Source organism: Mercurialis annua, linkage group LG1-X (genome assembly GCF_937616625.2).
Source record: "Mercurialis annua linkage group LG1-X, ddMerAnnu1.2, whole genome shotgun sequence".
NCBI classification, from domain to species: domain Eukaryota; kingdom Viridiplantae; phylum Streptophyta; class Magnoliopsida; order Malpighiales; family Euphorbiaceae; genus Mercurialis; species Mercurialis annua.
This window is the reverse complement of record NC_065570.1, coordinates 54,059,865-54,075,681: the sequence shown is the minus strand read 5'-3', so window position 1 is coordinate 54,075,681 and position 15,817 is coordinate 54,059,865. Positions and strand designations below refer to the sequence as shown.

The 15,817-nt window shown below is 29.0% G+C and overlaps 2 protein-coding genes across 2 annotated transcripts; one reads left to right on the top strand and one right to left on the bottom strand.

Annotated features, from left to right (window-relative positions):
* Positions 1-529: 529 nt before the first annotated feature.
* On the bottom strand, positions 530-1,652 carry LOC126664796 (NDR1/HIN1-like protein 13). The gene has a single exon (XM_050357347.2). It carries the CDS (start codon positions 1,573-1,575, stop codon positions 838-840), a length of 738 nt encoding a protein of 245 aa, XP_050213304.1. The 5' UTR covers positions 1,576-1,652; the 3' UTR covers positions 530-837.
* An 11,500-nt stretch (positions 1,653-13,152) lies between these two features.
* Positions 13,153-14,349, top strand: LOC126677207 (F-box protein AUF2-like). The gene has a single exon (XM_050371718.2). It carries the CDS (start codon positions 13,212-13,214, stop codon positions 14,148-14,150), a length of 939 nt encoding a protein of 312 aa, XP_050227675.1. The 5' UTR covers positions 13,153-13,211; the 3' UTR covers positions 14,151-14,349.
* The last annotated feature ends 1,468 nt before the right edge of the window (positions 14,350-15,817 follow it).

Below are 15,817 nucleotides of genomic sequence, written 5' to 3'. Positions count from 1 at the left end.
TAGAACTTAATCTCTGAGTGTATTTAAGTTTGAAATTTTTTGTATGTATGTACTTGATGTTTATGAATTATCATATGTTTTCTCTCTTTTTCTTGAGCAAATGTTGTAAATTTAAATTTATTATTATATTAAACTAAAAAATCAACTTCATGATAATGTAGAGTAATTGAATTCTATACAAATAAGTTAATATTTGATTAATCAGTACATTTTGTACAGATAAATTAATATTTGATTAATCAATGGAATTGATATTTTTGAAATTTAAAGGCATTGAATGACTATTTAAAAAAAATGGAGCAAACAATATGTTGTTCGGTCTAAAGACTGAAGAAGATTACTTATCAAACGGCATATCATTCGGCTTATTAAAATTTCGCTCTTCTTATATAAACTTTCTAGTTGCAACACTGTATAAATCACATTTTGGATGACTATCACATGTTTGATTTGTAAAACATATTGTGATTATTGTTGTATGCTTGGCCAGTGAAAGATCAAAAAGTATACTTCTAGGTTCTACTTTAACTTACATAAAAATCTTACTATTTGATACATTACACCTATATAAATTATATTCCCTGTTGTGTGAGAAATTTATGGCTCAACAAGAAAATTACAAAAAAGATCGTCGTACAAAAATGGTAAAATTCTAAATTCCAAATTCTGACTAGCAATGCCACAAATGCAAAGAATTTGCGCTCAGCGATTATCAAACACTTAAATACATAACATCAACCAAAACCAAGCTACCTTAAGCAGAGGTTAGGGCAAGCACAATGCATTATAATGGCCCAATAAATTAAATCTTTTGCTTGTAGTTAGTAATTAAATATGCTAGCGATTGGTATGACATTGTTGAGAAAGTAATTTTGTTCCTTTTCCCAATGTATCTACCGCAAATTCACATATGATAACAAAATTTACTTCCCCAGTTTTGAAGCTACTGGTCTTCATTTTCGCCGGAATTTCCATGGCTAAAGATAACGAGACGTGCGTTTTTGGCTTTGCACTCTCTATATTTTGCCCTTCAAGGACAATGCCGATCTCTGTTAAATTACTTTCTTCTTGATGAAACGTTGGAAATTTTCCAGTAGCCAGCTTTTCATTGTTGTGTAAAAGTGAAGCAATCCCGCCATGCACGTACAAAATGTCCAATTTCTGATTAGGGTTTTTCACTTTTAACCTGATTTCATAATCAGGATTGGTGGTGGTCGTTTGAGTTTTAACAACAAAACTTTGGATTAAAAATTCAGGGTTTTCAGATTTAAAGAGCGCAAACGAAAGGCCAATACCAAGGCCAATAGCAATAACAAGAAACACAATGACTAAACAACAACAGAAACACAAAGAATAATAGCATGACCTTCGTTTCTTTTGTGGCGGATTCCGGTGGCGTTCAAAAAGTAAAGCATTTTCCGCTGGCGGCACATGGTAGATTTGATCTTTAGGGACTTGAACAACGTAAGTGCCAGATTCAAAAACGGGTGGCGATGGAGAAATAGAAGGATCATGAAGATTAAGAGTAGGTGGCTGTGGGGGTGGTGGTGGTGACGATGGAACCCGCTCCGCCATGGAAATATGGGGAGCGGTGAGAGGAAGATGGAAGAAGGGGTAAGAGGGAAAAGAAAGGGCGGTGTGTAAGAATGCATGGGAAAGGGTGGAAGTGGCATGTGTCAATAGATGGTTGGATAAGTTTTAAGTTTTTGATGGGTCAATATTAGGTTTTGATTGGAGAGAGATTTATAAATTTAGCTATATTTAAACATTGTTTTACTAAGTCAACTAATTTAAAACAGGGTGTATAAATAATTAGTTAAGTCTTCTTTCTTTGAAAGTATAATAAGGCATAATTAAGGTATAGTTTGATAATTTGGATTTTATCATTGGGTTGAATTAATAAATTTATTTTCTGTAAAGTTTATTGTAAATTTCAAGCACTAATTCAAATCAAAAAAATATAATGTAATTCAATATGACGATGAGACCTAGTTCAAGTGGCTAAGGCTCTCTAATGTAATTTCTAAAGTCTCGGTTTTGAATCTCAATAGGGCCATTTGTTTAAGATCAGTTTAAAATTTAAGAAAACTAACTGATAATGTAATTAAATTCACCGAGCTGTATCTCAAATGGTATAAGTGCTTGACAACAAACTGTCAAGGTCGTGAGTTCATTTCCTCTCACAAGCGCTCCCCACTTTTCAATTATAAAAAAAATATAATTAGAATTTATCTCTGATAAAAAAATATGACAAATATTATTTTTTTACTATTAAAAAAATATGACAAATATAAAAAAATATGACAAATATTATTTTTTTACTGTTTTTTACTATTTGAAAAATAAAAAAAATCCACGAATCAATAGAAAATAGCTTAACTTTTATGAAAAATAATATACTCTTTAAAATATTAAGAGTTATTTATTTAAGTTTTCGAATGTATGTTATATGACTATATTTGGTATTAATTTCACTTTTTGATTATTTTAAGTTATTTTTTATTAATAATGGTATATTATTATATATATTTTCTAAATAATAAAATATTTGTTTATATAGAAAATAATATTTTACTGATAAAATATTTTTTGGAAATAAATGGAGGGTTCAAGTATACACAGTTGCTGGAGCTGATTAGTGGGCTGAGTTCAGAATTGCCCAATATCTTCTTGAATCAAGATAAGATCATCCAGAAAGTAGCATTATAGTTGGCCCATTTAATGTTGTACCCAAATTGTTTGATAAACAATTTTTTAATATTTATGTTATTACTATTTATTAGTGATTAGTAACAGACACTATATTATTTAATATTTATATTATTTCTATTTATTAGTAATAAGTAATTCACACTATAAGTAGAATTTATTACAATTATTAAATTACTTCCCTTGTCCGATAAATATAAAAAAATGGCGCTTTTTAAATTACATATCTATCTATATCTATTTATCTATAAAATATCAAAAAAAAATAGGATCAAGCTTAATTTTACTCAGATGCTATTCTTTAAAAATTTTAACGGGAAGAGAAGTTCAGTTATTGAATATTATGTTTAATCAGCAGCTTAACAATTAATTAAGAGTAATATCTAATGCTGATGGGTATTTCCAGTAGAGCAATAAAACAAAAGTTAAACAGTTTCTATAGAGTTAGGTAGAGCTAGGTAGAGTTAAGGGGTGGTTCATATCCACGATTTTCCAAATTTTCATGCATTTTCAAATAGGTCCTTACAGTTTATAAGCTATCATAAATTCTCTCTAAATTTTAACTATGACTTCTCCAAATTAATATAATTCATAATTTGTAATTATAGCAACATAATTATATTAAAATTACAATATTAACTTATTTTTTTGATGAAAACACTATTAACTTTCAATAATTTAAAAATAATTAAAAATATAAATATGAAGTTAAATGTGAGTCTAATTCTAACTCTAATAAAAAAAAGTTAATTGTTAATTATTATTATTATTAAATATATAACGGGTCATATGAATGTTGCTCATTAAAATAATCAAAAAATAATATTTTTGAATAAAAAACAAAATATTAAATTAAACGAGAGTTTAATAGTAAATAGGAAACTAATATTAAAGGTAGTAGGAATCCAATAATAGACCTCTGTTTAAATAGATAAATTTCGTGCTAAATACTAACATGGCAATGAGGATTAAAAAACCACAAAAGCTCCATTTAAAAATGGAAAAGACAAATAATTAATAATTAATATACCAACAATTAACATTATGATAATGAAACTTTTTTTGTCATCTTTTATTATTATTATTATTATTATTATTATTATTATTATTATTATTATTATTATTAAAGATTTATCACTTTTTTTATTCTAAATATTATATTTTATTTAATAATTAAATTAATAAATAATACATACAACGTGTCATATAAATGTCGCTCACGTGTGTAGCACGTGGCGAAATGCTAGTACTATATATAAAAGCACGGATGGGAGGGGGGACAGGCAAATTTACTGAATACTCCTTTTCAGTTTACTACTAAATAAAGGTTTTATAGTCATTAACTAATTAGTTATTTAATTAATCACTATTGTAATTAAAGTTCTAATTAAAATAGGTAACTAAATTATCTCCAATTTAGTTTTTATTATGTAAAAATTAACTAAATTGTCTCCAAATTAATAGGAATACCTATCTTTTAGTTTGATTGAACTACAAAATTAAAATACTGTATTTGATCAATATATTATTATTTAAATTTCTATCTTATTGTTCAGTATGGAAAAATATTTTATAACCGAATATATTATATTTACTTTTATAAAAATTCTTAACTAATTTAATATTAATTATAAATAAAAAATTAATATAATTATATTAAATTTACTAATATGTTCATTGACTAGTTACGTTACGAGCCACGTGCATAGCACGTAATGCGAAACTAGTGGATCAAAAAGTATCATTAATACTACATACTTTTCATTAAAAAATTTAAAATAACTTCGGAATTTATTTTAAATAATAAATTCTGATTGGCTAGAATTGAGATATCCATTAGCAAAAATTAGAAGGATTATATAATTATACTAATTCTACACTTGAATCATAAAATACTATTTCTGCAACTTTCCTCTTTAATTGTTCTATTATATGAAATATAAAGAATTTGTATGGTTTAAGATGCAAACTGGTTTAAGATTAATTCAGACGCCGACAAGGCCACCGGAGGAAAATGGGGATTAGGATGGGTTATTCGAAATGATAATGGAGATGTCTTACTTGCGATGCTTCTCGGTCTCAAATCAGCAAAAGCTTGTAGTTTCCAAGACGTGACAATTCCCAGCTTATCAAAGCTTTAAAGACTGATGCCTATTTCCTAAATGAGGTTGGAAATGTTATTTTTGATATTCAGCTTGAAGCAAGATCTTTTCAGAACATTCAATGGAGTTTCACTCGAAGAAATGCAAATCATCTAGCTCACCCTATTGCTTCCATAGCAGACTCAAGAGAAAGGAAGGTTTGGTTTGAACTTTGAAGAATGCCCTCCAAGTTTACTCCAAACCTGGTAGCAACACAAAAGATGGGATCCTGGAATATAGTCCCTTAGTTTTGTCTTTTTCTTTCTGCTGTGTTGTTTTTTTAGCAGTTTTTTTTCATCAAAAAAAGTATATTTGTAAGAAATTTGAAAATATTTGATAACAAAATCCGATGACCTAATATAGATAATAGAATTGACATTTTGCATTAACAAGTGTCCTATTTACAGAAAATAATTATCAAACATTTTGTTAATAAAATGCATCATTTGATCAAAATTTCTTCATCACCCGCTTACTAATTTTTTATATTCAAAATACAACCATAGCATATGATTCAACCATCACTCTAAAAAACCATTATCTATTTCATTTTTATGTTTTTTATATTTGTTGGAATATACTTAGAATTCTAATTCTATTCATAATTTTCTTTTTGTCATAAAAATATTGCAACTAAGCTTTTTATCAAGAAAAAACATACGAAACATTCATAAATAAAGACAGACAATTAAAACATTCAAAAATCATTATAGCCCTTAAATAATATATATTTTTATTGTTGAAAGATGTTGATTTATATCCCCGGTTTTTAAATCGCGATAAATACGATTTGATATGTCTTTTGTCAATAAATTTTAACTAATTAAACAAAAAAACAATTTTCTAACTATTTATTATATTTAATAAAAACAAGACAATATAAAAAATGGCTACCGTCAATGATAAAGATAAACTATCAGTCACCGGAATTTTTTAAAAAAATTATAGGCAACAAAAGTTTTACAATCGAAAGAAAAAGAGGAAGAAAGTGTTTTCTAGTTTGTGTTTTTATGCCACATATATTTAAATGAATGGTTAGTAATAGAAAGTTATTTATTTCGTTTTAAAATAAAATAATTGTAGAAAGTGTCTTTTATAAAATGACATTTTTAGAGATAGAAGAATTGCAAGATATATATTTATTATTTATAGGCCTAATGTCTTAAAAAACCCCGACTTTTTAGCCCCTTTTCAATCATACCCTGACGTTGAAAATTTATCAATTTTACCCTATTTTGCATTTTTGTGTTTCAATTGTACCCTGAAAAATTAAATTAACGTCTTTTGCGTTTGGAAATTTGTTTAAAACATTCTCCATGTCTCGCATATATTAATTGTATATTTTTAAAATTTATTTAAATTTAGTTGAATTAATTAAGAATTTAAATTAGTGTTAATTTGATTATGGTTTTTAGTTAGTTTTTAAAAATAAAGGACTTACTTATACTTTTTTGAATAAAAAAGAATTGAATTTCATGTTTAGATTTAATTAATTGAAAGATTTCATCATTTAAGTAAAAAAATTAACAAAACTTAAAATATTAGGGTACAATTGAAAACAGAAAATTCAAAAGTGGGTAAAATTGACAAATTTTCAACGTCGGGGTGGAATTAAAAAAAAGTTTAAAGGTGAGGGATTTTTGAGTGATTAGGCCTTATTTATATTATATAGTCTTTTTTTTTCTATAGAATTTTAGTGATCTGACCTCTTCATTAACCAACGGTGACAAAATCAACATCGCAACAAACTAGAGAGCATCCAACGATCAAAAATGATCTACATTTTTCAAAACAGCAAACCCATCCCAACATCATTCATAAACATAATCTATTATAATTTAAAACGACATCCCAACCCCCCAAAACGCAAAGCAATAAATAAAACTAACTAGCTCTAACTCCTCCAGCTACCGTCAGATCCACCACCTCTGCTAGAGTATCTATCACCATCACCGCCGCCATATCCACGGTCTCTACCACCTCCATATCTACCACCGCCGCCGCCTCCACGTCTGTACCCACCACCGCCTCCACCATCACCGCGACCACCGCCTCCACCATCACGTCATTGCAACCGAATGATGTTACAAACAGAGTTCATTGTTTTTATTCTTCATATAATCCTTAATCTTTATTTAAAAAAAATATATTACGTTCAAAAAGAAAAAATATTTGCTTAAAGTCTTGAAATTTAATATTCGAGTTTGTTTTTGTCAAATCTTGTGATCAAAGCCGCTTAAAATTTTGGATCTAATTTTCAATCTATACACCAATGAATTCATCAAAATTTTATGGTAAAACAAAATCCAAATCCTTAAACTTATTGTAATTTAATCTAAATTTTTTAATTCTTATAATAATAGCCAAATTACATTCGTTTTGTTGTAATAATAGTCAAATTGCACTTTTTATACGAAATTTTTTAAGTAGTTTTTAGATTTTTGCCGCTTCTTGTGGCTTTAATATATCATTATTTATCAAAAAATAATAATAGTTTATTAGCCAATTGAAAATAATAAATTTGGCCATCAATTTAACTATTATTGCAATAGAAAAATATAACTTGATCATTATTATATAAAAAAATATATGAATTAAATTACAACGAATCGTAAATGTTTAAATTTATTTCACCATGCTTTATTAATAATAGTATTCTTAAACAAAAATAGATAAATATATGAGCAAATTATTTAGAAGTCCCTGAAGTATACCATAATTAACAGTTTGCTACCCCTTGTTTCAAAAGTCTACTTAATAGTCCCTCAGTTTTAATTCCGTTAACTGAGAGATCCTTCTGTTAATTTGAGGGACCAAATCGTTTAATGGATTGAAATTCGGGTACTAAATCGTTCAAAAGTGAGGGACCAAATTGTCTTATAAAATTAAAAGTGAGGGATCAAATCGTTCATAAAATTAAAGATGGAGAACCAAATCGTTTAAAAATAAGTGTCGAAATTAACGGAGGGACCTAATAGTTAACGAAATTAAAACTGAAAAACCATTAAATAGACTTTTTTTTTTGGTACAAACAAAGAGGCAAAAGCCTAGAACACACTAACAAGGAACACTACGCTCATAGGTAACGCCTTGAATATCATGGATTAACCACGGAATAAGACTATTCGGAGGGGACTCATGCCACTGAATGCCCAAGATATTGTCTGGTATCAACGAAGCGAGATGGTCAGCAGCCATATTAGCCTCCCTGTAGACATGCGAGATGTGAACTTCCCAGTCCTGCTTCATAAGCCCATAAATAGCAGCAAGCAGATCATTAAATAGACTTTTAAAATAAAAAATATCAAACTGTTAATTATGGCATAACTCATAAAATTTAGCATAATTTGCTCTAATTATATCTGTCAATTAGATCATCACTACTTGAGATATAGTTATAATTAAATTTAGTCAAACAACAAAAGAGCCAATGTCATTATCCAAAATGATAAATAAAATGTTTTCTCAGTTATATAATATCAACATGTATTATACAATAGGATATTAGATATAATATCAGCCATTTGAACATGTATTATGTATATATATATCAACCATTTGAACGACATGCATTATAAAATACATATCAACCATATAAACAATTTGCAGTTGACCAATATCTATTTTAATGATTTTTTTTTCGTTAAAAGGAAATTAGCTTCTCGAGTCGTGGTAGTTAGTACACTAACTTTTAATTTTAGTATCCCTTAGTTTTAATTTTTAAAGAAAGATGATTTCGGATCCAAATTAATTAATTTACGTGAAATTATATCTAACATATTTTAATTTAAACTTTCACTAAAAGGCATAATAACTAATTGAATTCAAACATTTTTATATATTTTAATTATTATTAAATTTTTGATTTTTTTTTTATAGTTCTTTTTTTTTGTCAAAGATACCCTACTATAATTATTAGCGGGAGTTAATGTTAGACATTTTTTAAATAGGCACACTGTCCGTGAGTATTGAGGGTCGAACTCTCAATCTCAAACACCTATCATTAGAGCTTAGCTCAGTTAAGTGTATTTTTTCTTATAATTCAATAAATTATTTTTGATTATGTCTTTTAAGTTGGACATGTGCCAACCGTTACATAAATTGCCACATAAACATCAGGTAAAGCTGACACTAAATGGAATTGCTAAGAGATTATTTATATAATACCTTAATTTTCAATTTTTTTTATTTTTTTTGTCAAAAATAGCTTACTCGTTAGCAGAGGTTAGCGAGAGTTAATGTTAGATATTTTTTAAATAAACACACTGTCCGTGAATGTTGAGAGTCGAACCTTCAACCTCATACATATATCATTAGAGTTTAGCCAACTGGGCCAAACCTTCAAGTGTCTTAATTTTCAAATTTAATTTCACTTTTTTGAGTATGTTTTCATAATTTATGTTCCTATTTAAATTAAAAACTTAATTTTAAAAATAACTCCTATTAGTTAGGGTTTTCTTATTTAGCATTTATTTTCTCATTTTTCTTCAATACAAAATATCCCTCTATTTTCTCCCTTTTCTTCATCCTTTTTAAATTTTTTTTCTTCTTTTCTACATTTTAGATCTACGATTTTTCCTAGATCTATGATCACGTCGTCGTTGTCGTCGCCATCGCCGTGTTTTTTCCAGTTGCTTCATCATCGTCGTCCTTTTTCAGTTGTTTCACCGCCGTCGCCATCTTTTGTCAGAGGCTTCATCATCGCCGCCGTCTTTTTAAGTGGTTTCATCATTGTCGCCATCTTTCTTTCGGTTGCTTTATCACCACCGTTCTTTTTTTAGATTTTTAGATTTTCTTAGGTTTTTTATGATAATTTAATTATTATTTTTATAAATAGAGTATTGTAGATTTTTTTTTGTTTTAAAATTCTTTTATTGTTTATATAATTATTTTGTCTTTCTCTTGTTCATAGATTTGCTCTTTTATTTTAATGTTTTTGATTCTGTAAATAACTAATTGATTTATGATGTATTTGCAGTGTATTTATGGCGGATCTATGTTTTAATGTATTTTTAATTTTTTTGGTGTATCTACGATGTTTTTCTGGTGTATCTATGATGCTTTTATAGTGTTTTTGCTACTGATTTCATACACAATAAATTGATTTATATTTTTATGATATTTTATGGTGTTTTCATAGTGTATTTACACAAAAAATATCATAAAAAACACCATAAATACACTATAAAAAATACTATAAAAAACACTACAAAAAAATACCATATAAACATTATAAAACCGCCGCCAGAAAATACAAAAATATAAAAAAAAATCCATAAAAGAAATACATAAAAATGTAAAAAAAATAAAAAAATATTTTTAAAATTAAAATTCTAAAAGAGATATTTCAATATACAAACCAATAGAACTTTACATACACTTTCATGTGCATAAATATAATAGATGTGATGAGATTTATAAATTCATAAGTCAATTCTGGTAGACAATAATAAGGATATGCAAAATATTTATTGAGTTCATAATTGAAATCTGACTGTCTTTGCACATGAAAAGGGGATTTTGGCTTTAGGAAGTTTTACTCTTTTAATATGGAAAAGATACTGCATGCAACCGTTGAGCCTTGTTATTCGTGCAGTAAATCAATGAAGCGTTAGTCATGTGAAAAAATTAATAATAAAAAAATTAAATAATAATTAAAAGATTCTTTATCGCAAATGTCCATTGACTTATTGTAAGTATGATATGTCACAACCAATGCATGAAATAAACTCTTTTCAATATGGCGCTTCTCGCAAATCGGCGGTAAAGATGTATGATGAATCTAGTCATTATGTTCCTAAATTCTGAAAGCTAAATACTGAGATTTTTTAAGGATGTATTGAGCATCAATTAAGTTATGTTTATAAAAGTATAAGGGGATCTCAAGAGCTTTTAAAAGCTGAAATTTATTGGAGAGTGGAAAATGGAAAATACGTTTGCATTTGAAAATAGATAGATTTTTGGGCATCACCCTCTTAAACCCATTTGCTGTAAAAAAAACAAAGGTGGAAAAATGGCATAGTCAATAGCCTTAGTGATGTGGATGATCAAGCTTGGAACAAGATCTGATTAAGAAGATATTTCTTCCTTCGGAATCTGAAGCCATTTTAAAGTTTCTGATCAGCTACCAGCTGCTTGAGGATTCAATTAGGCAGTTACATAAGCATGATCGTTATTCCGTGCTAGAGAGTATTAGCCAAATAATCTGAAGCCATTTTGAAAATTTTTGGTCATGCTTGGTTCATGGAATAGGTGCGGAATAGAATAGCTATTCCGTATAAAATGACAATTCTATGCTTTGGTTCATAGAATAGCTATTCCAAAGAATTGCTATTCCATGATTTTGTGGAATAAACACTCCTCTCAAAAATTAAAGAATGGCTATTTCATTCCTTATGAAATAACTATTTTATTCTATACTATTCTATTCTACGAACCAAACATGGCCTTTATGTTGAAAATTCTTTTATGTCAGTAATTCTATCTGATCTCAACTTAATTTGGCGCTTATATGGCAGTCTAAATGAGGTTATTAGCACACTCTAATTTAAGTTGTGTAAAATTGGAATAAAATTGTAAAAAATTGAAGATTTAATTATAACTAAAAAAATATAAAAGTTTTGTTTTATTTAGTTGGTAAGCTTTCTTGACATTCCCCTTACATTATTCAATATAAAGTTCTGATAATTTAAATTTTAAATTGTTCATGACTGTAATTCTATAATTCCGTATTTATTTAATTTCTTTTTAAGAGCGCGCGTTATATTTTTATTTAAGTTAGGAGACATGTTATAAATAATGTTACTCATGTTTTAGCAAGAATATTGTATTTATATGCTGGTTTGTTATTTTTTTTTTATTAAATTCTATATTTAAATTAGTTTGTATTTAAGCAATTCAATAAAAAAACATCTATTTTATTGTAAGATAAATGCAAAATTGGACTTGCCCAAATAAAGTCTCAACTAATAAAAATATATACTATTCTGACCCTAATTTACCATTTTAATTCCATAATTATTGCTTCGTTTTGCCTCAAAGGGCCTCATGATCTAGATGCATCATCAAATTGCTAAATGAACACATGTTTTTCGATCTAATCAAATTAATCCAATACCAAGTTGACGGATCTTCTGATCTAGTAAATCATATGTGATTGAAAATAATGATGCAAACTCAGTATTTCCAAAACCAGACTGATCAGTTAATCTAACCGGCTAAATTTAAAATCGATAAACAATCCTGCCGATTCAGGAGAATATTAATCCAAAACAATCAAAAACAAGTTAGAACAATTTAAATATATCTATCACTTTACTTCATATTTTTCCAATTTATCTTTTACCATCAAGAATTCCTAATACGAAGGACATATTTAAATTTTTTTCCACTTAAATTAAAACAAATAGCTAAAATTAAAACTGAAAAATTGAAAAATAGACTGAAATTGACGATTTTGAAAGTTCGAGAGAAACGAAAAAATATCGGAAAGATGAGTATCTTCTAGATTAAAAAAAATCATAACTCTAATTTGAATATTTCATTTTGCCAATTTTCAGAAGAAGAAAAAATGATTTTATTCTAATTGTTTTTCTCTTATAAGTTTAATTATTCTATTTAATTATTTAAAATAATTTTATATTAAAATCACAATATGCAATAAAAATTACTAATATATATATATATATATATATATATATATATATATATATATATGTTCATTTAAAATAAGTAAGAATTTTTGTTAGGTAATAGTTAAATAGTACTCAATTAAACAACTTTTAAAAGGAAAAAAAACTGAAAACGGGGAACTTTTTTGAAAATATGCTTTTCTTTTAATTTTAAAAAAATTTAAAATCAATATCCAAATTTGTTTTAAGCCATCTAAAAATTTTCGTTTTATCTATTCCGTATCAGAGAAAAACCGGAAGTGTATCGAAAATGTATCAATATTATATTTTTGAAGTAAAAAATATGTATCCACAGTGTATGGTTTATAGAAACAAATAAATACATAACATGTTATATGATTTATTTTATTAATTAAATGGAAATTTTTGGACTTGAAATATATTTTAAAAAATAAGTGATTTTTGGGCAGTTTTATGGTTAATCCATCTTTAAAAAATAAAATTGATAAGATGAACTGTCAAACTATGCTAATAGCACCCTCCTGTGACATAAACATTTGGCTCTACCGTCCGATTAAATTGCAAAATGAAAGTCTTATAGGGCCCACTGTAACTCGTCAACGGTCAAAAGAGCTTCGTTTCTCAAAACCCATTCGCCTCTTTTAAAAATCTAAAACCCCGTATTCTCTCTTTCAAACTATTTCCCAAAAATCACATTATCAAGAAAACTATGGACGGCTTTGATCGGCTGCCGGATTGTCTGATCCTTCTGATCTTCAACTCCGTTTCCGACATCAAAACCTTAATACGCTGCCGTTCTGTCTCGAAACGTTTCAACTATCTCGTTCCTCAAACCGAAACTCTCCTTCTTACCGTCGACCGCGTCATCTCTCCTGAATCAGACACCGAACCAGTCCTCTTTACGCTACTCAAATCTCTTTTCAAATCAATCCACGAGCTCTTCAAGCCTGATGAAGAGGGGGAGAAACTGAAACTGACCGTAACGCAAAACTCTCCGGCTCAAATTCTCTCCCGGTTCGACCGGATCCTCGAGCTTCAAATCGAGTTACCAGCAGGTGATTTGAGATTAGAGAAAGGAGTGGTGATCAAATGGAGAGCAGAATTCGGCAGAAGTTTAAAAAGTTGCGTTATTCTTGGATATCGCCTGGCTTCGGACTCTGATGATGTTAATGTAGGCACTGATCTCGCTGGAGGTCTGAAATCGCGAGTTGTGTGGACGATAAGCGCGTTGATCGCGGCATCAGCCAGGCATTATTTATTAAGAGATGTAGTGAGACAACACACGGAGATGCAGAGGCTGGTATTGAAAGATAAAGAAGAAGAAGGGAGGGTCGTGATGGAGAGAGATGAGTTGAGGGAGTGTAGGGATGATATGGCGGCGCGTGGGAGGGATGAGTGGGAGTGGGAGGCGACTAGGACGGTGGTTCCAAGCGTGAGAATGAGGATGAGGCATGAACCTAGAATGAGGTTGAGCGATGGCAGTTGGATAGAAGGCGCGACTCTTGTGGTGGTTAGACCTTGCGGTGGTGGTGCTGACGTGGAGGACGCTGAGTTGGCATTGGGCGCATTTGGTGGTGGGGTTTATGAAGAGGCTGTGCAGTTACTTCTTCAGAGCAAGAGTTATATGCTGGAAATGAATTCGTTTTAAGTTATTGTGAATATGTTTTCCTCAATTAAATTACTAATGAGGGAAATTAAATTACCACTAGTTTGATGTGTTAATCTTTGTGTATAATGCATTTTTTCCCTTTGTTTTTGTGTGTAATACTAATTACTTTACTGCGAAATTGCAAAATCAGTGCCATGAAACTGCAGAATCTGTACATTCTTGCATGGGCATTCTACAATTAGAGGTGCAATCAAAGACCCTGCTCATAACTATTTGCATTTTTACAGAACAGGCCTAATAAATTCCTAATTGATTGTTCTAAGAGGACACCTGACTTACTTTATTGGGGACACAGTTGAATAGACACATGTAACACCATGAAAATGGAAACCTGCAACTCAAAGACCCAATTAAATACAAGACTATCATTTTGGGTTATTATAGGAAAACCCCTTGTATATATCATCTCAGTAAAATTTGGCAGCAACCTTATAGATGGAAATAGAGAGTAGGCAGGTCGGTTTTAGTTGAAATGGACCATCCCATAACTATTAGTGGTGTAATCAAATTGAATCAAAACACTATCAACTTCAAACCCGAATTTGATGAAATTCTATTTAAAGGGCTTGATTCCAAACTCAATAGAATAATTAAAAGTCAAACTCAATTTATTATAAAAAAAAAAAGTCAAACTCAACTCATTTCAACTATTTATATAAAAAAATTAAAAATCATGTTTTAGTATAAAATTAAATATATTACTATAAGTTTATATGATTAAAAAGCATAAAAATAAATTAATCAAAAGCTCGATTAGACTCATGACCTTGAAGAGTTTAGTATTTTAAAGATCAAATATCACTAGACTTAAATCCCAAATCTTGATTTTTTTTGATTTTGGGTTTGATTGACTAAGTATTCAAACATTCTAACTTCAGGCTCAACATTTCTAGGTATTACAGTGTAAAGTAAAACGATGAATATGGAGTTGTGAATTGAGAGTGAAATAACAGTTTTGAAAATCCATGGAGCCATTCTCATTGATTTTCTTTTTCCAATTAAAACAGACGCCAGGCCCAGGACTATGTTATGTATCTTTCAAACGACTTCTCTCATATTTCGGAAGCTAATTTCTTCAAAAGCAAATGCCACGAATCCTGCTTGCTAGGTATCTGTGATTTTGATTCTGCTTGTTAATGAATAGGGCAATAGGGGGTCTGGGAATAGATGGATACGGGCCTAATGCTACCTCATAAGCCCAATAGTGTTGCCAGTCCACATATGCCATATTCGACATCCAATGGTAATTGTACTTGTTCATAGCTCCTGATGGGGCATAACAGTTGGGCTACTCTTAATTACCCATGATCGGCTCGTAAAAATTTAGAATCGGCTTGAAAAATGTGAATCAAACTCGAGCTAGATGAATTCATCTCGGTTTAAGTTCGAATATCAATTATTAAAACTCGAGAGGATCACAAGTTTAAACAAGGCTAAATGCGTCTTTTATAACATAAAATAATAGTAATTTTTTTTATTATATTAACTTTTTATGCTTCTAAATTTAGATGTGTATTTTATCGATAGGTTAGATTATATATTTAGATATATGTAATTTTTTTTTTGAAAGCAGATATATAATATCAATCGGTTAGATTATACAATTTATAGTTTTATAAAAATTAAAATACATCAACTGCACTTAT